Below are 23,810 nucleotides of genomic sequence, written 5' to 3'. Positions count from 1 at the left end.
AACAATTTACAAAAACAATATGGTTAAATATCTTCCATTCTTCACCTTTTCAAAATCCTTCGCTCCGTTGTTGCATCCGCTACAACGTAAACCGGAAAGGTAAACTGTTTTGGTTTAGCCTATTTATACTATTCATAATGTCACTCAAGAACATACATAGTTGTATTGGAAAGACCTACAAATTTATAGATGGACCACCAAAACTAGTCAGCTAGTAGCTAAAAGTCTAAGTAAAAAATAAGGCCCAGAAGGGGATACATTGGAATTTGTTTATAGCTGCTGTGGTAAAACAGGACGATATACTGAAAAAGAAAAGACATATTATATTTTAGTAATTCAATAGAACTGCCACAACTGGTGCTGCTACTAATGCCAATAGCCCAGCTAGCACAATATCTACCATGACATGAAGTACTGTAGGATAATATAATAACTAGCACTAAAACTGCTAATACTACAACTGTCAGGAATAGTGACTTGTTATTTTTACTAGTTCATATCTACAAAGTGATTATTGTCTTCTTAAAATGTATTCACTGAAGTCTCGCGGATATCAACCTCAAAAAACTAAAAACCAAATACCAGATTGAATACCTTAACTGGGAGACAAAAAGTTACATGACATTTTTACTTTACTGACTTAATCATTAATAACTAATTTATTGTGCTCTGTTCATACTTAAATAACTAAATCATGTAGACGCGTGCGTGGAAAGTTCAGTCTAAATGTGGGAGAATAAACAACCCTTTCCTCAAAACTGGAAGCAGAAGAAGACACTGATCTATGATGTCATCAAGCGACAAAGCCTGCAGCTTCTCCAGCGAAGATGAATAAGTTGCTGAATCTTTGGACAGAGCGTCATCACCAAGAGTATTTTTTTATGGCGATACAAGCGCATTATCCGCTGGCACTGGAATGAAATAAAACTCATTTGGGTGTAAAAAAAAAAAAAAAAAAAAAACTCATTCTTTGAGGCCCGAGATTAAGTCATAGTCGGTTCATAGTCAGTTGAGCCGCTCAAGGCTGTCTTCTGATGGCACTGCAGTTTAGAGCTGCGGTTCTCTGGTTTGCAGCCTTTGGAGAGGGTTGTTCACGCTCACAAATATTGAATGAGCTTCAAAGGATAAAAGGAATACCATATGTGAATTCTGTTTTAGAATGGAGTGAGCCTTTAAATATTGAACAAGTTTTCCCCGTTTCCCCTTTCAAGTCTACTGTGCATTTAAACTCTATTAAAAGACTGACAAACATGCAACATCACCTTCTCAAGGATTACTCTCATTTTTAGCTGTAGATTGACTCTGATAGAAAGTCTGTCAGTGCAACTTAAAACAGTACAGATCTACCGCATATTGCATGTCTGTGTTTTGTAAAAATTAACTGTACTCATCTGTGTCCACAGTGTGAAAAGGAAAGATTTTGCGAACATGACACGGCTGGTAGACCTCACATTATCCAGGAACACCATCTCCTTCATCACACCTCAAGCCTTTGCTGATCTGGAAAACCTCCGAGCGCTACACCTCAACAGGTACAAACTGTACCCAACACTCGATGGATGTTGTATGCAATCACAACACATTTTAAACTTTTTTTTTTTTTTTCTACGATTTCTTACAGTAACCGGCTGACGAGGATAGGCAATGATACATTCAGCGGGATGTCAAAGCTTCACCACCTGATTCTGAATAACAACCAGTTGATGCTGATCCACCAGGGAGCGTTCAACGACCTGCTGGCACTGGAAGAATTAGACCTCAGCTACAATAACCTGGACTCTATTCCATGGGAGGCCATCCAGGTCAGGATCTCTTTAAACTGCAGCACCACTTTCAAGCCTGTCTGGCTAGAGGCCGTTAAAAAAAAAAACACAAAAAAACAGGCACCATAAAAAGGCCATAAAACGTCTTTGACCATTTATTTAAAATCAAAATAAAGATCTTCGGAGGTTTGGGACTGAGCAGAGGCCATTATGTGAACTGTTTGGTAAGCCTATAGAGTTGTTATTAATGGTCTTAAGTGGATTTTTGAGTTCTTTTCAGTGGGAACAGTTCTCTTTCTGGTGCTCTTTGTAAGTGAAAAAGTTTTTTTTTTTTTTTTTAATCACCTCTATTGGTGCTTTGGTGGTTAGGGAAGTGGTTTAAGTTTGATACTGTATTTGTCTATCTCTATTTGTTGTTTTATTTCTCCATATCTTCACATCCTTAACCCCATCACCCTACTTATTTCAAATGAGTGAAATTCTGAAAACATCTCCATGAAAGGATAATAAAAACTTTTCTCTGGTGTTTTTGCAGAAAATGACGAGTCTCCACACGTTGAGTTTAGACCACAACATGTTTGACTTCATTCCAGAGGGAACATTTTCCCTTCTACAGAAACTCAACCGGCTGGATGTCACCTCTAATAAACTCCAAAAGCTGCCGCCAGACCCACTTTTTCAACGAGCACAGGTATTTCCAAAAGTCTGCCCACATTCAAAATCAAACTCAAGAACAGCCTCTAACAGCATTTAGGGATTTCAGATACAGTAACTTAAGTCTTGAAGCTGGAGGTAGTCCGTGCAGTGATGCAAACTCTCCGGTGATATGATTTATTTTTTGCCCCTTACTTATGAAGACTCAAAAGATGGATGCAGCAATAAAAATGTTCTGTATTAGCATGATATTGGACAATATGGCTATTCAAAATGTTGTCCACACAGCACATGTACAATGAAAATAATTGTTTGCTCTAAAAAGGTCAAATTTTCCAAGAATATTGCATGATTTCTAGCTGAGATATGTCATTTGTTCTGGTCTGCTGTTTTCTTTGGTTTTGTTTGTATCCATGCAATTGTTGTGTCTCTCTCGCAGGTGCTAGCCACGTCGGGGGTCCTGACCCCCTCTGCCTTTGCACTGTCATTTGGTGGGAACCCTCTCCACTGTAACTGTGAGTTACTCTGGCTGCGGAGGCTAAATAGAGAAGACGACCTGGAGACGTGTGCAACACCCCCGCACCTCTCTGGCCGCTACTTTTGGTCCATCCCTGAAGAGGAGTTCCTCTGTGAGCCTCCACTCATCACCAGATACTCCCACGAGATGAGGGTACTCGAAGGGCAGAGAGTTGCACTCAGGTAACAGTTCTTGTCTTGAAATGTATGAAAAACAAAGCATGAAGCATTCAATAGATGTCAAAGAATCAGGTTCTCATTAAATTGCAAATTTGTATCACTATCCTATAACCACTCACCAATCTATCCCACTTTACTCACACAGAAACACACAAAATATGAAAAGCTCAATGATGCACAATGATGCACATTACACACAAAAAAATAGGAAGACAAAACAAAATCAAGACAACAGGTCTGGGATGATAATTACTTAATTTGCATATATATTGGTCACACACGTCCAATTGTGATAGATGCTACGTTTCCAAATGTGGAAACATGATGAAAATTAGAAAAAGAGGGCAAAGAAATTCAATGAGATACTATTATTTTTTTCTTTTATTGTATCTTGCCTTCAGCCATACATGAGGTTATAAATGGGCATTAGCACGGGTCAACCCATTTAAACGTGTTCATCTTTTGGAGCAACCATTTCAATTCATAAAACTGCGAAAAGCCAGGAAACTGTGGGTTAAATAATTAGGTGATGATACAGATTTACCCAACCTTTACTTTAAAATACCACATTATGACTACATAACCTGGTACCAGGTAAAACCACTTAGATGTATCTTTGTGTTGCTTTCATTTGTCCCATTTCACTTCCACATCAACTCACACTTCCCACAAATTAGACTCCAAATTACAATCTCTTTATGTAACAGACATTATAACCAATGTGTTCAAAATGCAGCGTGACTCTACAGCAAAGTCTCCTGAAAATCAATTATACTTTTTCTGTTGTGTTTTCAAAGCACTTCACAGCAATTATAATTACAAACAAAGAGAAGAGCCTCGATAACCCAGATATTTGTGTTCTTTAATTTTAATTGCTTGTAATTTGGATGATTTAAAAGTAATTTATTATTGAAACCACCTCTTTTCAGTCATGCATTTAGACAAAAGACCATTGTATGAAACTGTGGTATGAGCGTGTTTTCTAAAGTTCCTCAAGATTTAACACGTGGCTCATGCTTCTTTTTTTTCGTGCGTAATCCATGTCTCAGTTTTCATAAAGCTTTAAAATATGTCATTGTTTGTTTGTCCGTTTCACTGTTTATAAATTAACTGCGCATGTAGTTCTTTGATTTATTGTACTTACGTATTAACCGATTAAGAGCCTTGACCACCAATAATCAATTTGTTAAACACAATTAACAGTTTATTTATTAATTTAGGTTAGGTTAGGTAGTTACTTTATTAATCCCCGAGGGGAAATTTTTTCACTACAGCAGCATACAGAAGCAATAGATAGTAATAGAACAATAGAAAAGCAATAAAATAGCAGTAAAATAGCAGTAAAAACTATAAAATATAAATATAAAATGCACAGTATATACAGTACAGTATATATCTATATATATTATATACAAACAACCAAGAAACACAGTCAACAGTGTTATTGTTATGTGATGTATTTTGCCAGAGGTGAGTTATTGTACAGTCTTATTGCGGTCGGCAGGAATGATCTCCTAAAAGCAAAGATGGCAAAGAAATTGCTGTTGTTAAGGCTTTTTAAGTGTGAATATTTACTGAATAATGCTGTCTCCTCTGTGAAATGTAACTAAATGAGTTTTGGAGCTGTTTGTTAGTTAAGAAAAAAACATTTAAAATTGCCACTATGGGCTGTGGGAACTTGATGACCATTCTGCTATTGTATGACCTTATCCAAACAGGTTTCTGTAAATAGATCATGGAAATAATGGTTAGTTTCATCCAAAAGCTTCTTAATATAAAACTATGCATAACTCTTTTTATTATTCCTCTAATTTTTTGTCTGTGCAATCGCTTTTTCTTTTTTTTTTGTACCCAATACTAAAGGCTGGAATGTAAAGTGTAATATCTAACTCAAATTAACGTGCTGTGCCGACAAAGTAGATAATGTTCTGACTTTTTTTTACCCTCCACTTTAATCCCAGATGGAAAGTGGAGGGATTCCGGAAACCACCACCGAGCAGTGCTCTGCTTTTACTGTACCGTTGACCCCATTCTGTCTTGCTCATAATAAGTTCCACCCCACTGATTTTCTCTCCTTAAAGGTGTAAAGCAAGAGGTGACCCAGAGCCAGCCATCCACTGGATCTCTCCTGAGGGCAAACTGGTGTCCAACTCTTCCAGAACATTGGTCTACACAAACGGTACCCTGGACATCCTCATCAGCACCGTGAAAGACACCGGCTCCTTCACCTGTATCTCCTCCAACCCCGCCGGTGAAGCCCACCAAACTATAGACCTGATCATTATAAAACTCCCCCACATCTCCAACAACACCAACAACATCCAAGAGCCCGACCCGGGATCGTCGGACATTTCCACGTCGACTCGAGGCGGCGCTAACGGGAGCAACGTGACAGGTGACGTGAAGGGCGGGGTGGATAAGAGGGTGGTGACAGCTGAGGCCACATCGTCAACGGCGCTGATCAAGTTCAACTTCCAGAGGAATATACCGGGTATCCGAATGTTCCAGATACAGTACAACGGGAGCCAGGACGACTCGCTGGTTTACAGGTAAGATTGACAGAACGGCGCGTCTCCGACGTTCATCACTGCAGAGTCAGACGGTTTACACAGTGGAAACTGAACCATGATATGGCCAATGCGGAGGTAGAGAATTACCCGAGTCTGAGCTGTATAGATTAGATTACATTTGATTAGATGCATCTTTAATGATGCTGTTAGGAAATGAGATTACGGGAAATGGAAACAGAACAAAAAACTAAACCGGATAGTAGTGAGAATGTAAGCCAACTAGGGCCCTAAGAGATACCAGGTCACTATGAGGGTGCAATACGGGATTTAAAAGGACACTGTAGGAGCTGTGAGGTCACGACACTAGGGTGCTATGAGGCAAGTTACAAGGACACTACTACATGGACAAGGATGCCATGTGCATTCTTTAAGGTCACTATTTGAGCACTATTAAGGCACCACAAGGGCACTTGAAGATCAGTACAAGGGTGCTAGATGGACAAAGCCAGGTTTTGAACATGGAAATTAAACATATCTTACAGTACAACATATAGGCAGCATGCACGACAGTAGCCTGGTGCAAACCAGAACCCAATTTCCCTTTGTGAATGTGGGTCTGGTCAACCCTCCGAAGGTCGCCACCCTAAAGCTGATCAAAAACAGAATGTATGTTAATATGGAAGACTATAAGCATTGTTTTTTATCATAACATACTGTTTGTACGGACGATCCATCACAGTTCATGGCATTAGAGCGCAGACAGACAGGTCTTATCAGAGCAGACCAACAGGGAGATAAAACAGGGATGGAAAGCAAAGAGACGTGAGAAAAGTTCATGATCCTCAACTCAAAGCCCGGCAAGCCGGCGCAGCACAGTGCAGCCTGCTGACTCCACCAAGACGGCCTTGAAGGGAGCGAGAGCTCTGCTAGCCTTTCTTGACTTCTGCCATTTGCTCAGGATTACACAGATTAGATCGATCTCACAGGGAATGATTATTATTTGAGCTAAATATTTACTCCGTTGAAATGTGGGGAGGGGGAATTAACAAACACGTAGAGCTTCGGTAGGGAAATGTGCCCGCATTTTCTGCCTTTTATATCGCTGCTAAGCCCCCATACATACTTAATTTCTATGAATCACCATCGTCAAGAGCTGGAGGAGTGTTGGGATTGATCGTCTGGGTCACAATCATGACAAAGCCCTGGGTTGTTAGGAAAGTCTCCTCTGAAAGCTGATCCCTTTCTCCCAGCTTTGAATTAGTGATCCTTGATCTTCCAGGCTTTATCGCTCTGTGACTACAGTAATGTATGGTTAACAAACAGAGATCATGCAATGATGAATCGGCTCATGTTATCTACCATGCATATTATTCCTAATCTCTTCTCATAATTCATCAGCACTTAACCCCATTCAGAGAATGCATCATAGAGAGACGGTGCCAATGGGATTTATAGCTGTCTGTCTTGTAAAGATAACATCATAGCCTTTCACACAGAGGTAGCTGTATTTCCTTTCTATTTCTTCCTCTGTTTCTCTTTATTTCTTTTACAAAGCACACCGAAGCCTTTCTGCATTTGTGCGACTTTAAAGAGATTTTGAAATACTTATTGGAAAATATTTAGTTTGAGAGCCACAAAAACAAGCAGCTTCCTTTGTGGGCAGGGAGGAGGAGTGAGGAGCCAGCCTTTCACCACCCACCCTAATGGCTGCTCTCTCTCCGTCACGTCACTCTTTCCTTCTTTCTTCCTGTCCTCCCCTCCTCCTGACTCTCCCTTCTTATTTTTTTTTCCTCCAATATGAAGTCATTTGTGCGTCTCTGTGTAATTTTGCCACCCTCTTGTCTTTAGATAGCGGATTGATTTCCATTCAACACCTTAGCTGGCACAAAGCAGCAGCCCATTGATTCAGCCTTTTTCATTACCCAAACACAGAGAGAGAAGAGGGACAGAGTGAGAAAAACATAATAGAAAAGAGTGAGAAAAGAAAAGTGTGAATGGAACGTGGAGGTAGACAACGGAGAGGGAAGGTGGTGAGAGTGGGAGGGAAAGAGAAAGACAGATAAGGGGAATCTGGCCCCATTGTCACAGAGAGGACACTTACTTTTCAGGTTCAATGAGAGTTTATTGATCTGCCACACTGACATTTCTGCGCTGCACTCCCCACCTGCTCAGCATAATGCTGCTGCGTGTCAGAGTGGGTTCTGTAAGTTTCCTTCACACTGTGTTATGTTCACCCTTCGGACCTTTGGTCTGCTGCATATCTGAAATGTTATAGTTGCAACACTTGGTTCTGTATTGATCCCTACTGGGAAGCCCCACCCACCACTCCTTCCTCATGGGAGGTCTGGGTGAACTGCAGAACAGCTCTCCTGGAGCTGACAGGGATTCAGTGTCTCGATCACGGACACTTGAGACTGGCAGATGTTTACTGATACAGTACCGGGGTTTTAACGCCAGTCCTCCTGCTTAAGGATTGTATTTCTATTCCAGAGGCAGGCCTGATGCCCAGTTGGTCACAAAAGTAAACCCTTTAACAGTGAGCTCACTGTGATCCTGGTTTTATTTAGCATGAGCATTTCCTTTGTTTTTGTTGTAAAAAAAAAATGCAGTCCAGCGATTGGGTAAAGGACATCCATACACTGTAGCTGGCAGGAGATGAGAACATCTATATCCAAGCGTAAGCTCCAAGTTTGAAGCACTTAAAATTTGTGTTCTCCAAGTGTGAGCTGACAAATGTCGAAAGATACATTTTCTCAGACTTAACAAGAGTTAATAAGCCCACACATCCCAAAATTATACAACCGTTGAACATTCAGTGTACTTGCTCTGATTAGTCAGCCGACCAAAAATATATTTTTTATTTTTTCTGTCAATTTTATTTTTCGACATTCGTGTAAACATGTCTGAAAACCTTCTTTCCATTAGCAGGTACATAATTCCCGTGGAAAACACGTAATCCATAATCCACCGGATTTATAAAAAACCCAGCAAAATTATGTCGAGCAGGTGGGGAGAGTTCACAGATGTCATTTGGGCTTTTGTATTACAGATTAACATGCACCTTATTTTTTTTTTATTATTAATCACCTAATCTATTAAATGTCATCACGTGGTGAATAAGTATGTCCAACAGAGCCTGAGGTGACTTCCTCAAAGGTTTTCTGTTTTAGTTTGACCAAAGGATTTTCAGTCGAAAAAGAAATCAGCAAATTTTTATTTATCAGAAAAACTGGAACCAGCTATATCCTGCATTATATGTTATATAACCCTGAGCAGATATAAAACCTTCTTATTTCCCTGCTGGTGCTGTTAAACAGCGCCAGCAGCAGGTCGTGTCAGCTTTGATAACTAATGCTGATTATCAGCATCAAATGTTGTTTATGAGGCAAAAGACACATCACTGATCTGTGAGTAAACTGAGTGTTTGTTCAATCCCAGCATACTTCTTTCTAAATGATCACTACAATTTAATCATTGTGTATATGAGTAATTCCAGTGAATCATCCTTCAGTATTTGGTTTAAATAACCCATTAAAATTAAGTTGTGTGACATTAACAAGGCCATTTCAATGCGCCTGATATATTATATATATATATATATATATTTATTTTTATTTTTTTTTACTAAATATACTGATATTATCGTACCTGGAGCAGGATCGGGGCCAAGACACCTTGTTGGCATATCTCTATGGCCCTGAATTTTCCAAAAACCCACTTCTATTTTTTTGTTTTCTTTGATTAAAGCTCTAAATATGTGACTTGTATTGTGATACCACCATTACATGTTTTAGTCATCCACACGGCCCGTATCGAAGCCTATGCCATTAACCCTTTACTTCGGGGTCAGGTCAAGGGAAGGCTGATGTCGAGAAAATAATGCAGTGACCTTTTTCACATGACCTGTCAGGGCAGAGCCGGCACATGCTGTCTTTTGTCTTTATACTTCACTGGTTTTATTGCACACGTCCCAGCCTCGTCGACGATGAGAGTAAAGCTCACAGCCAGTGTCAACACTGACAGCCATTAAACGGTCACAAAGTAGAATTCACTCTTATTCAGGTGGAGAACCAATCATTGCCTTTAATTAAGGTTTTGGATGAATGCAAGATATTCTGGAAATAGAAAAATAATCAATTAATAAATTCCAAGATGAACAGATGTGTTGTTTGGACTGATCGATTATGATGGTAAATGGTAAAACATTGATCAGAGAAATGATTTTATATCAATAATTGCCCTTTGATAAGGTGCCAACATTAGGTTTTGGTAATGTCTTTATTCTGACCTTTTCAGGATCCCTTAATTCAAAACAGGATGGATGTGATTACTTGTAACACATTGTATGTGTTAGTTAAATACAGTTCAACTGTATAAGTAAATACAGTTGTATAAGTACACACACATAAATAATCATACCCATAAACTGAGCCCTGGACAAATGGTTGATTTAGAGCTGCTACAGACCTCCAGACATAAAGGCTTTGAAATATTTGCCAAATAGCACTGTATGGTCTTTTAGAGGACACAAACTCCACTTTGACTTTCCCTAAGTTACTAAAGAATGCACACGAAGCCCATTCTCTCTCTACCCCACTCCTAATCTGCTCTGTCTGTTGTTTTTTTGTGCTTTTTTTCCCCTCTATGTTCTTTCAGCGGTTGTTTTCCACTTCAGCAGATCCATCGAGCTACAGGGGCCGGTTGCCATTTGCCAAAAAAAACTACACATCAAGCAAATTGTGTGCAAGCTTTTTTTTATGAGGCTGCACAACAGGAGGTGAGGGATGAATCCAAGCTTTCAAAAAAGGCATGCTGTCCCTCCCTCTCTGTGTCTCTGTCAAGCAGGAAGTAGTTTATCCGTGCCGACGGTCCCTGCGGCCCAGGTATAACACCTGCCTCAGCTGTGCTTTAAACTGTGCTCAAAGCGTGAAAAAATATCCACCGTTATCCCACCGTAATGTTCCAATTCAGATTTTATAGCTCCATAAACATATAGCGAGCCTAACGCAACAGTGTTATTGTTGTAAGTGGTCTATGGGGTTTTAAACACAGCCAAGTGGCACTGGGACACCTACCACAGCCGTGAAGATGATTCTGGAGGGAAGGAGGAAGCCAGGGGGGATAGACAAACAGAACATAAATATTTATATGCCTCTGTATAGATGAGGGAAGCTAAAGGAGGAGAATAGTGGAGGGAGAGAAGGGAAGTTATTGGAAAAAAATGGAATGACAAAATAAAAGAAACAGGAAGGGAAAAATGGAAGGAGGTTGCAAGAAGTGAAGGAATGGAGGGGATAATAAGAGTGGAAAGAAGTATAGAAAAAAACTAAGAATACATGAAATGGAAAGAATAATCATCAAAGTGAAGATAGAAAAGAGGGAATGACTTTAGAAAAAAAAATGACCTGAGAAAAAGACTAATAGAAGATAGCAAGAGTGAATGACAAAAACAAAAACAAAAAAAAGGGAGAGGAAGAGATAGCCATGGAAGAGAGGTTGGAAGGAAGAAATGTAAAAAATAAAATTGCAAGAGAGATTAAAAACAACAGATTTAAAAATGAACAGAATGCAGGGAGGATGTATGGAAGCAGCCGAGTATACCATTAAGCAGAACTATCGCTGAATCAGCTAAACTGGAGGAATGGAGCTCAGCTGGGCAGATGGAGGTCTACAGCGAGCTACAGTTAGTGCTGAAACATCTTCCCTGCATCTGGGGCAGCTTTCACCGTCTGGCACTTTGACATCCACTCTGTTGTATTTGTGCTCATCAGTAATGAGATCTCGCCAAGTGTGGAGCCTTTTTCGTTTGGCTTTGAATCGGGAAAAGCTGAAAGTCCCCCTGCTGATTGGTTTCTTGGTTTTGTTTTGATTTATTTTGGATATTAATTACATGCTTTGCAACATACTTTTGAATTATAACCTTACAGTTTCACAATCAGCATCCTTCGAAGCTGCTGTCACTGTTTGGTTTAGACTTTAATTGGAGGCAGCAGTGTTGTCTTGCTCAAAATTTGATATAAATGATTTTGTTTAAACTTGCATTTCTTGAGTTTTAGGGAAATGCAACAACATGTTAGCACAACGCTGGCATAATATCACCTCATAAAGATGATATGGCGTCTTAGCAAAAGGTAAAGACACAGAGCAGCCACGTTTCTAGGCAAATGTAAATGTTACGGTCTCAACTGATTCCTGAGGGAAATATTGTTCCTCTCTGCTGATTGATCACTTCACCAGCTGGGTGCTAACTTTGTCTTCTATTTGGTGCTGGGTGTTAGCATTCAGTTTAGCATTCAGTTTTTTGCCTGATAACAGTGTTGATGAGAGCACAAAGTCAAACAAACAGTAACGTTGACTGTTAAACCAAAACATTAAGGTTCTCATTGCAACTGATGGATATTGCAGAATTGGTTCATAATTGTCTGGTGGTTCAACTGTACAGGCAACGCCTTTCATCATTTCATCATTTGAAGAGTTTATTGATTGAAAAAAAAGAAAATAACAGCATTCGTTTTTGACTGTCTTTGCTGTAGCTGAAACTCAGTTTGATCTGCCCCCTAAAAGTGATTTGATTTTGATTCAACTTGTTTCAGAACTATAATTTGTTTCCTTATATATTTCCTTCATACTTTTTTCTTTAGTGATGTTATTAATCTTGCAGTAATTAATTTAATCATTTCTCAAAACCTCTAATATGGCAACTTTCTGACAAACAAATCGCCCTGATTTTTCAAGCTTCATTTCTTTTCAGCTATTTTAGTGTGAGGGTGATTATAAGGAAAGCAAATCGAAGGGTGGGGATAATTACAGTGTTTAGATAATGATGATACACTCTGGCATTTAAATGAGATGGCAATGTGTTTCCAGGGGATATGTAATATTATAGCTGCAATTCAAATATGTTTTTCTTACACTTATCCTTGGTGGGAAACATTATCATTCTAATCTTTTAAGTAAGTTGTTACCACCGATCTTCCAGTTCAGCTGTAAAATCATACCACCACCAGCAAGGTGGACAATATTCACTTGTTCAGCAAGTGCAAAACTGTTCTCCCTGATTCTGACAGGGTTTAATGAATAAAAAAAGATGGGGAGGTGTTAGTAAAGCCCACCTGGCCTGAGCTCAAAATCCCTGTTCCACCTCTGACTACAAGCTGTGTGGGTGCTTGTTAACCATTAGCTCTGGCATCATTATGCGTGGTAAAACAGAGATAAGAAACTCGCCTCTGCAATGTTTTCTATCTGCCTGAGAGACTCAGACCTATTAGCATAGCATTGTACCATCTGCTGTGTAAGCCACATTAGCTTTGGGGTCAGCAGTAATGGGGCAGGAGTGGAACTACTATTAATCCTCTTCACTTTGTGCTTAGAAACCAGTTATTCTTAACTGGTTTGATGGTGCTTGTGTGCTTTACAGTGGGCTCTGCTGTCATGTGTGACTGTTTGCTTAATTGTTTAGAAAATGAACTTGGATAAAATGACATTTAGTAGCTTATGAACGAAATGAATCATGGGAGGTGTGCAAAAAGAAGCATATGAGAACATGAAGATAGAACATGTTTAATTAGTGAATTGTAAAGAACAGTTAACTGATAACTGTTTTGCCTGCTATTTCTTGGCTTATCTGACAAAGTTCCCCATGTTTCAGGCTATTTAATCAAGACTAGCTTGCATTGGCGGCTCTACCCAGAAGCACTGAATACTATTTTCTGAAATAATTGGACAACCTACTTTTAGATATGTGACCCACATTTTGGTCCCTTCCCTGTTTGAGCAACACTGCTGTGCAAATTTACATTGTTTTTCTGTTCAAACGCTTCTAATGGGAGTGTGTAGTGGGAAGATACTACAGCAGAAGATGTTTGAGGGAAATGAAACTGTCGCTGTGGGATTTCATTTAAATGGTTCTCCAAAACAGTTAAAATTGTTTTTTTTTTTTTTTTTTTTTTTTAAAAACAACCTTATCAATAAGTATATTTAGTGGCTATTGTCATACTTTAAATCATATCACATGATCTTCATCAGCAGGTAAAGTTCGTCCACTTGTCAAAGCTGAGGTTCAAAGCAGCAGTTGAGGAATCAGTTCCACCACAAAGTCCATAACATGGCATGAGCTTCATCAGCAGGCGGACTTATGACTGAAATGTGCTCCCTATCTTCCCACTTATGATGTAACAACATGAGATGTAAAAGAAAAAAGAAAAAAAATTCAAATGTGGCTATAATTTAACTTCACTCTTAAGAAGAATTAGTTTAACATCTTGGGAATTAGTTTTTGCTTGGTTGTCAAGAGTCAGATGACAAGACTGATATCACTGTCATGTCTGAATGGAAAATATGAAGCAACAGGCATTAAGCTTAGCTTGACAAAGACTAGAAACAGGGAGGGAACATTGTCTGAAGGTAACACAATCCTCCCAGCAGTACCTTTAATAGCTCTTTGAATAACACATTATATTTTGTTTGTTTAATCTGTACATAAACCTAACTAAGAAATAGTCTTACACTTTTATTTTGGTGTGGATTAAAAGAGAAGGTCAACGTGCTTTTTGCATTTGTATGTCAGAAGTCTATGTTATACACGGTCAAAGCTCCAAAACAAGACGCATTTACATGTATAAAACACTACCTGCAAGTCAAAAGCCCAGGCTTTAGCTTCTCAATGGCAATGTTACCTCCTCAACAAACTCACATCACATTCGGAGACAAATGTTGTCACCTTAATATTGGGCTGAAGCTAGCTGTTTTCCCTTTTTCTGGTCTTTATGAGATCTATGAGTGGTATTAATCGTAACTTCTAACTCCCAGCAAGAAAGCAAAAAATAATATTTTCCAAAATATCTGCTTTTTTGAGCCATCCAAAAAAATATGCACGCTTCAAGTGACACATTTAACCAAATACATGACAATTAAATTCAGATCACCAGGCATAGTTCAAAATTGGACAACTTCCTCTCCCCATGTAAAATGCTAAATATTTGTTTTTCCCCTACAGCTACATATAACTACTAATGAGCTAGCCCAGAGCAGTGAATATCATTTAAAAACACTGGGAGTTGTTCACCCAGTGTGTCACACATGGTCTAACTGGGATGTGCTGCTTCGGGGAGGAACTGGAGCCGAGTTATTAGAAACCCTAGCCCTTTATCGCACAGCTCCAGTTTGACCTGGAGGCCCTGGTCCTGTGTGTTGAATCACTGCCATGAATGCTTTTTTTCCCCTCCCGGAGTAATGCGTGTTTGTGGCCTGTAGGCTTTGTCCAATATTTAATCAAGTGAAATGGCCTGAAATAGAACAATCTGGTATCATAGTTCACTGTTCTGTGCATGGACGAAATAATTTGTCTTGAGACAAAAAGCTGAGAGCGACTAATGGAGATCTTTGGCTTTGTCCAGGGCCGGGGTGAGAAAACCTAGAGTTGATTAACGCACACACAGATACGTGCACTGCTCACATCCGTGCACACGCAGAAAGGGTTTGGGTGAAGCAGCATGTAGAGGCCTATCAGTGATGAATGTTGGCAGAAGGCCTGATGCAGGGACAGCCACTGGGAACAGGAGGCTGTCGAGGGAGGAGAAGATTACTATAATGGAACTCGCATGTACGCGCACACACACACACACACACACACACACACACACACACATATATATACTGCAGACATATAGACTAGTACACACATGCATACTCATAGTGTAGCACGCAAGCAGACATCTTCTCTTGTGTAATGAAAGTGTAATGAAACCCAGCAACACACACACACACACACACACACACACACACACACACACACACACACACAAAAGCACTCGCGCCCTGGGCAGAGGGCTTGGCAGAGCAGAGTAGATAGATTAGTGTAATAGTCTCAGCCAAGGCAATCATCTGCCCACTGTAGGGCTTCAAATACTGGCAGCAAGATCCAGCTCAGACACAAAGAAATTAGCCACAATGAATGAGTCAGTTTGGATGAGTTCACAATGCTCACGGCTCACACGGTCAAAAAAGAAGAAAAAAACAACAAAAAAACCACTAACCCCTCCCCGAAGAACCCACTGATTTTTTTCTGAAAATCTATTTTGTGAACTCAGCATGCAGTGAAACAGGGTCCATACACATTGTCAATATCTTGATTGTTCCTTGTATGTATGAATTATAAATGATGACAGCTGGGCTCACATGCTGATATGAAAACTAACTTGTGCAATATGAGTTTCATTGAGCATAAGAAGCTGGATGGATTTTGCTAAAAAAAAACATTTAGATTTGGTCTGTGTGGGAGGTGGCATCAGGCAACTAATGGTTTCTTGTACATAAAGGATTTTAAAGGTGAAAAAAAAGAGAGAATGGCTTTTATTTATATATGGCAATTCGGCAAACAAACCATCAAGCTAGGTTTAGGCTACTGCCTATTCATAGATGTCCAACTGTTTTTATAGAACATATGAATTGCCTTGTATCTTTTGCACATCATATCACCAAATGTCCCCTGCAAGAGAGTTCATCTTATCTCATTTTATTAGCTTTTTACACCAACTCCAGCTCTGTATGTCCAAGAAACATGAAATTAATTTAGTGAAGTCCAATGTGAAATTGGTGGAGTCCTGTTTTCAGGATACATAACCTAATCATTTAACAAGCTCAGCACCGTGAATGCTGCCCTACAAAGTGAAAAGTACAAATTCAGTCAACATTAAGTTAGAATCCAAACCTGACTTTTGGAAATCTTATCTGGACATAAAATAATTAGAACTTTGGGGGTAAAAAAAAAATGGCATGAGAATTTACCAGGAAAAGGCAAACAGAGGTTAGCCAAAGCTAGTAGCCACTTTTTCCTGGTTCCTGAAATTTGAAAACACAATGTTTAGGCCCCAACGCATTAAGAATTTGTTCTACCCCATAAATAACAAAATATCTAAATGTTAGACAAAGTACAAGATTAAGTAGTCCTGCGAAAAGCTTAGCAGGGTAGCAGTAAGTGCTGTTACTGTAGCCTCTGAATCTGGTGACATTCCTGTGAATTGGTGTGGGAAAGTCATTTTAAATCAGATATCTATAAATTCTTAAATCTTTTTTTTTTTTTTTATTAACCTAACTCATTAGATATATTGGAGTTGAAGTTTAAAATGAATTACAGGTTCTAAAGATTTTGCATTTTCTTTCAATTTTATGTAAGATCTGCAACAATGATTAATAATTAGCTTTAAAGGCATTCAATTAAGGTTTTATAACTTTTATGTTACACAGTTTGGCTTAGAGCGACAAAATACAAAGTCTTTTTCTCAATGTTACTGTTTGTGTATTGCTCTCTGTCTGAAGGCAGTGTGTACTCTTCGGCATTACACTGTACTGGTAGTGGCTTCCATGTCTAAATATTCAAAGAATTAAAGGATGCATGCATTTACTGTCAAGAAATGTTTCCATCCACTGAATATTCATAATCGTTTACTCTCTCTTTCTCCGTTAACACATACATATGCATAACCCAGAGATGTATAGTTTTAATGAGTCAGTAAACAGTAGTCTCTGACAGTGTTTAAGCCTGCAAGGAAAAACATGAACCCAGAATGTGCAGGCCACGCAAAGTTAGAAATCAAACCCTTTTTTTTTTTTTTTTTTTTTTTTGCACAAAGATATTAATGCATTGCTGGCTAGTGTGTCACGCAGCCACACAAACACACATTCATTCAATTCAATTCAATTCAATTTTATTTATATTGTGCCAAATCACAACATAGGTTATTTCATGGCACTTAACACACTGAAGTCCTTAAAGCAGAACTTTACAATATTATACAGAGAAACCCAACAATTCCACAATTCCCACATAAGATAGGAGGGGGAAAAAAACCCTCCTCTTTAAGGGAGAAAAACCTCCAACAGAAGGAAGGAAAAACTCCCTCTTAACAGGAAGAAACCTCCGACAGAACGTTGGGGTGAGAGGAGAGTAGCATGCATACACACAGATGAAGCCTGTGGCCTCAGCAATAATAGAGGAATTCATCTCTGTCTGTGTGTACATGCGGGTACAAATGTGGCTGCTAGTATCTGAGCTTGTAGGTGCCAGTGACATTCGCTCCCATCATTAACCTTCACTCTTCAATGTCACTTTATGTGTCCCACCCAACATAGAGACAATGGCATTTTCAGTGTGTGTGTGTGTGTGTGTGTGTGTGTGTGTGCACGTGTGCACGTGTGGCCAAAGTTCACCACTATAGCGATGAAAACATCAAGAGCAGCAAAGGGGAGAACTCATGGTCATCCAGCATTCAGATGGTCCTATTAGTATTCATGGGGTCATATGGAGGAGCACACACACACACACACACACACACACACACACACACACACACACACTCCTACTGCCTTGTGCTGTTATTCCACTGAGGGCACATTAATGACCTACTGCTACATTGATCCCCGAGCTCTTAATAGTAACCATTAAACCTTAACATGTCTCCTAACCTTCGCTTAACTCACACTCTAAACCAGATGCTTTAACCTGGGCAATAGTAGCCCTCTGCTCCTGTCAGTGCACGCAGGACCACGAGCTGTGAACTGGATACCCTCTTTGCTTTTAATGAGGAATTTCATTAGCATTTTAATGAGGAAATCAAGGAAAGCTGACAAGCCTTTTTAGGGAAACTGAAGGACAAACGTGCAAAACCTCCAGTCAATGTGACAAGTGTCCAGAGAAGAATAACCAACTTGTACTCCAAGTGGCAAAGTACCATTGGGTTTGTCCAAAAGAATTTTCAAATTGTTTTCCTCTTTTCTTTTTTATGTCTTATTGTGCAACCTGAGGTGGAAGGATGTGAGATGTAAAGGGAACTTGTACTTGGTTGGAACACAGTTGCACACTGATAAAAGGGCATCTGCTGGAAACATCCATACAATAATAAATAATTTAATTGGAGTGCGTTTTGAGGCTTCAGCATCCAGCTTTACACATTAGGGCTCAGTGAAGTGATTCTATATCATTTCCATTCCTCCTTCCCTGCCGAGTACTTTTTGTGTTGCTTCTAAATTCCTTTTCTACTTTTTACAATATATCGTAGTGTTTTCTTTCCTCTGGAGAACAGTGTTACAGGCTTTCAGAAACAAAGCAGCAGCTATATTTAGTGTTTCAATTGTACAGAAAGCATTCTGAATATATTTGTTGTCAGGCCAGTCATCATTCCATCAGATCGAGAAATTTTGCGAACATTTCTACCAGTGAGAGGGGAGTGGTGACTCGGCAGGAAAGACAGAGTTTGTGCACGGGCGGATCTGAGGGTGGATCTGAGGGTGGATCTGAGGGTGGATCTGAGGGTGGATCTGAGGTTGGTTGCTGAAACCTGATGGCAGCTTGCAAACTGTCATGGCGCCACTCAAAACAGACATTCATTCATTTAAACCAAATTTAAACAGGTGATTCATACAAAAATGGACCTCCTGTACAGTTGTCACGAACAGGAAAATTGGGTGGTTGTTGGGGATTCACTCCCTTTTGGAGCATGTCTCAAGTGGCCATTTGAGGAACTGCAGCTTTTAGCACTTGGCTTGATATTTCAGCCTGCGAGGTTCCTGCGAGGTGGCCGCTCAGCCCTGCTCATCATTTGTCCCAGGGACGAACCATGGTACTACAACTAAGATGTCTCCAGCAGCTCAAACTGCATTATAAAAGAGATGCTGCACAAATTGCAGAGTTCATCATTTTTAAATGTTTTCAACTGCTGCTGCAGAAAGCAAATACATTCAGCTAAATAACCAAACGCGGCTTCTCTGTGCAGGCAGTTGCCACAGACTGAGCACTGAGACAGATATTCTGTCGCTTCTAACGTTCTCTCTGATTGATTATTTTACATGTGAATATTGCCAGAATGAGACCACAGCAGTTATCTTTGAATTATGTGGATGGTGATTTTATCAGATGACGTTGCAGTTATAAAATCTGGAATTTAGCAAAGCAGCAGCTTGGAAATGTTTTGGAAATGACGGCTGGTTAAAGTGTCATCCTAATGGGCCACGTTTCACTCACTGTTTCATACTTGTTCCGTCATCTGACAATGCATTAAAAAGTAAATGAGAACAGCTTTGTTGGGAATTTGGTTGTTGTTAGCTCTGGGAATAGGACAGAAGCTTCCAGATTTAAAGGGCTGACACACAAATGTTGGCAAGTAGAAATAGTTGTTTTGTTTACAATATGTATGATCATTTGACTGCTCATGTTACTTGCCTCTTGTCACAATGTCGTCCACATGTGTCTATCTTGGTGAGTTCAACATTATTATAACTGGCTGAACTCGCAGGTTTTCCTTTAAGGTACATCAAATTGACTGTTTGAAAAAAAATATTTATTGAAGCTTATTAAATCTGTGAAGCCACATACAGCGTATTTAGTTTGCACGTCACATTTGCATTGATTGATTTCCTTCCCTCTCCCTGTCACAGAATGATCCCCCCATCGAGCAAGAACTTCCTGGTCAATAACCTGGCAGCAGGGACCCAGTACGACCTGTGTGTGCTGGCCATCTACGATGATGTCATCACCTCGCTGACAGCAACACGAGTGGTCGGCTGTGTGCAGTTCAGCACCGAGTCCGAGTACATGAGGTGTCATTTCATGCAGTCTCAGTTCCTCGGCGGGACTATGATCATCATCATCGGAGGGATAATAGTGGCCTCGGTGCTCGTTTTCATCATCATCCTGATGATACGGTACAAGGTGGGTCTCTGTCTCTGTCTCTTGATCCAGTCTGGCCTCAGAGGAGAGAGAAGAGGAGAAAGCTTTTCATTCAATTAAAAATATTATCATGGTCACGTAAGACACTGGACTAATTCAGAATAAGAGACACACTCGTGGTTTTTGAATTCTTTTGATGCTTTCATTCATAGACAGACTGATCTTTTACTGTCACTGTTCCACCCTGATTATATTGAGTTAATCAGGTTAGTAGCCTCTTTATTAGGTACACTTGTGTGATCTATTGCAATTCAGTACAACACCTCTCCCAGACTCTCTTCTACTTTTGCAAAGCTGAAGCCACCTAGCACTACCGTAGCATGAATAAAATATCTGTAGCATTGCTGTGTTTCATTTCTTTTTATTTGATAGACTTGAACAGGTTCAATAATATCAGTGTTTACTGATTAACCATTTAGATCAGGTGCAGGTAAACATTCCAGTGTTGGCTGGACTTTTGCTTGATGATGAAGATGTGCAGATCTGTGGAGAGCAAAAAGGCTGATTGATTGACATGCCTGGGGTGCAACCAGGTTTCCATTATAGGTAGCCGGGCATTGTGTCCTCGTCTTCTCAGTCAGATCCCCTCCTCACTTCGTACAAACTCCAAAGTCTTGTCCAAATATGGTCACTTCTGGCTCCAAAAAAAACAACATGGCAACAGCCAAAATGTGTAACTCGAGGGCTGCCACTTGGTTTTGATACAAATGCTGCCTTCTGTCAGTACAGCGACCATCAGGATGGAACGGGTTAAAGCAGTGGAGATGCTCTCAATACCCTTTTGCAAGTGAAATATATGGAAACATTTCATTTTAGAAAAAAAGGATGTTTTCTCCTTTTGCTTTTTCCTCAGGTGTGTAACCCTGGTGAGGGTGGCAAAGGCGTTTCAATGTCGATGACCAACGTTCACTCACAGACCAATGGGCAGCAGTCACAGGGATGCACCGTGACTCCCAGCGGCTCTAAACACGGATCAATCGGATTAGACGACCTCTCAGGAGGCACAAAGAAAAGGAGCGGTGCATCGGCCGGACGGGGAGGTGGGGGTAAGGATACAATGACTCAGTCGTCTGAGTCTTCCCTGCCTGACTGCTCCACGGCGACATCGCTCCTCAGCCAGACTTGGGGGGCCAGAAGCCCAACGGCTGGAGCCGAGGAACGGGAGAAGGTGGTCGAGGAGAGAGCTCAAACCGGCGTGGCGTCGCCCACCACCGCCACCGGTTCCCTTCCCAAGCCGAAGCGGAAGCCCGCTCCACATAAGCTCGGCTCGGCTTGCTCCAACACCCCGGTGACGGCCGAGAACATCTGCGCCTCCCACCGCCCCCCTTCCTCCTCCTCGGCCTCCACCGTCTCCTCGACCCTCCTCCCCTCCTCCCCCATCCCTCTGGAGAACCTCAACACCAACCGCAACAACTCCACTTCGCTCAACCAAACCCCACCTCCACCTTTCACCCCGTCCCCGTTCTCAAGCCCTCTCGCCATGCCGAGCCCTGTCCTGTCCACGCGATTCAGAGAGACACCCATCCTGCGGCGGGCTCCTCGCACCTCCTCCTCATCCACCGCCTCCGCTAAGTACAAGACTCTACCCGTGGAGGAGGGAGGGAGGAGCAGGGCGAGGAGGAGGTACTCGCTCAGCGAAGGAGGCTCAAAGACACTCTCGTCCCACCAGGGAGGAGGAGGCGCAGGAGCGCCCAAATTAGGGCGCGTAATGCGGAACAAAAGGAGCCAATCAATGAGCGGGATGCTGCTCCCTAAAGACGGGGATGGAGACTCGGACAAAGGGAGGTGTGAATCTGACTGGATCCTAGAAAGCACAGTTTGAACTGGAACAAGGCAGCGACCATAAAAAAAAAATAAAAAAAAAAACGTTGGTTTATCCATCATTGTTTATTCTTGGTGTGGGTGTACGTCTGCAGTGAGTGCTAGTTTGAATTTGTTTTTAGGTGTGCGAATGAAGGTAAAAGCCTGCTGGAGACATGAAACAACGTGTGTGTGTGTGTGTTGTTACTGTTTAGAATGTGCGTCTTAAAGTTGAGTTCTGTTTATAGATGTGTGACAGGATGACCGAGTGCTTCGGGATGAGAGTGCGAGTGGACTTTTTTTCAGCCTGTTTTTTTTATCATTCTTTTCAACTTGTCTCCACAGTTCTTTGTATTCAGTTTACAGTTTTGTTTTTTCACTTCGACCGTATCCGTTTTTGCAATTGGTCTTTCAGCGAGTGGATAACTTGCCTTGTCTCGTAGCGTCCTCGAGTTGTCTCGTTGGTTCCACTTTATAGCACAAAAGAAAACAAGACAATGGGCTCGCCACGTCATTTCCCAACTCACACTCACCTTATCTGAAAATACCACAAAAGGGAATTAATACACAAAAAGAGGAAGAAAAAAAAAAAACTTTACAAGAACAACAAAAGCTCACCATTCTTAACGTTCACACACTCACACAGAGTGCGCGTCCATACTATGGCAAGAGAATAGCAGTCGGTGCCTTCTTTTGCACTAACAGACCCTCCCTAACAGATACTATAACCGGATTTAGGACTCCACCACGGCTCCACGAACAAGGAATTGGGATGGAGGGGACGAACAAAGGAAGAGAGAGATTTCACACATAGCCTTTCTTACCAACTGCGGAATACAGACCTTTTCTTGACATATAGAGACAAAAAAAGTAACAAACAGATGAAGACTTTAATGGACCTCTTATGAAATTGATATTTTTTAAAGGGAAGAATGAAAAAAAAAAATCAACAAAAGAGGACTTGAGAACCTTGTGAGCTTTTCACTGACATTGGTATACTTCAGCCTGTGTTGGTCACGAGCTCCCAGACAGCTTCTGTACAGAAAAAGACAACATGTACTGTGTTGTTATGTTGTGTAAAATAAAAAGGGATAAAATGAAACTGCAAATGTGATGGGTGTGTTTTGTAGGCATACACGACACCTGGGCAGGGGGCTGAAGTCTATCCTGGCACTTTGGGGGAAGGACCCGGACAGGTCGCCATTCTATTACAGGGACAACACATAGAGACAGACGGAAACAATGACTCGCATTCACACCCAAGGGTCATTTCTTTTTCTTTTTTTTGTAGAATCACCAATCAACCTGGTTGATGGTGGGAGGAAGCCGGAGTACCTGGAGAGAACATACGCAGCAGCATGCAAGATCCGCACATAAAGGCCCAACCTTTTCGCTGAGGCGACAATGCTAATCACTGCACCACGGTGCCACCCATGTTTATTAAGCTGCTACTTAGAATTTGATACATCAGTGTTCAGCCGAAAACCCTCGGCCTTGTTACACACACACAGTGCTTGGCCGTTTATTTAAAGCACAGAATCTCATTTCCCAACCTCCCACTTTTCCCTGAATGCATTTATTAGACTGCAGCAACTCAAAAAAATACTGCTTCCAGTGAGGATTTGTCAGTATGCCAATGACTAAGACTCAAGGGATATGTTGTTG

General features: G+C 40.8%; 1 protein-coding gene across 5 annotated transcripts in view; it reads left to right on the top strand.

The window, feature by feature from the left end:
* The window catches only part of lrfn5a (leucine rich repeat and fibronectin type III domain containing 5a), a 107,864-nt gene extending 84,593 nt beyond the window's left edge, over positions 1-23,271 (top strand). For 4 of the 5 annotated variants that reach the window (XM_069172995.1, XM_069172996.1, XM_069172993.1 and 1 more), the window contains 7 exons: positions 1,404-1,532; positions 1,622-1,802; positions 2,299-2,454; positions 2,857-3,116; positions 5,195-5,662; positions 20,054-20,327; positions 21,199-23,270. In XM_069172995.1, the coding sequence (XP_069029096.1) occupies positions 1,404-1,532; positions 1,622-1,802; positions 2,299-2,454; positions 2,857-3,116; positions 5,195-5,662; positions 20,054-20,327; positions 21,199-22,167 (2,437 nt within the window). In that variant the 3' untranslated portion in view covers positions 22,168-23,270. Of the gene's footprint in view, positions 1-1,403; positions 1,533-1,621; positions 1,803-2,298; positions 2,455-2,856; positions 3,117-5,194; positions 5,663-20,053; positions 20,328-21,198 lie in introns of all 5 variants that reach the window. The other variant, XM_069172997.1, reaches the window with a different exon arrangement.
* Positions 23,272-23,810: the final 539 nt, after the last annotated feature.

The sequence above is a fragment of the Embiotoca jacksoni genome, unplaced genomic scaffold (assembly GCF_022577435.1).
Source record: "Embiotoca jacksoni isolate LCO1_2020_lvr unplaced genomic scaffold, fEmbJac1.0.p SCAF_57, whole genome shotgun sequence".
Taxonomy (NCBI): domain Eukaryota; kingdom Metazoa; phylum Chordata; class Actinopteri; family Embiotocidae; genus Embiotoca; species Embiotoca jacksoni.
This window is presented reverse-complemented; position numbering and strand designations above follow the sequence as displayed.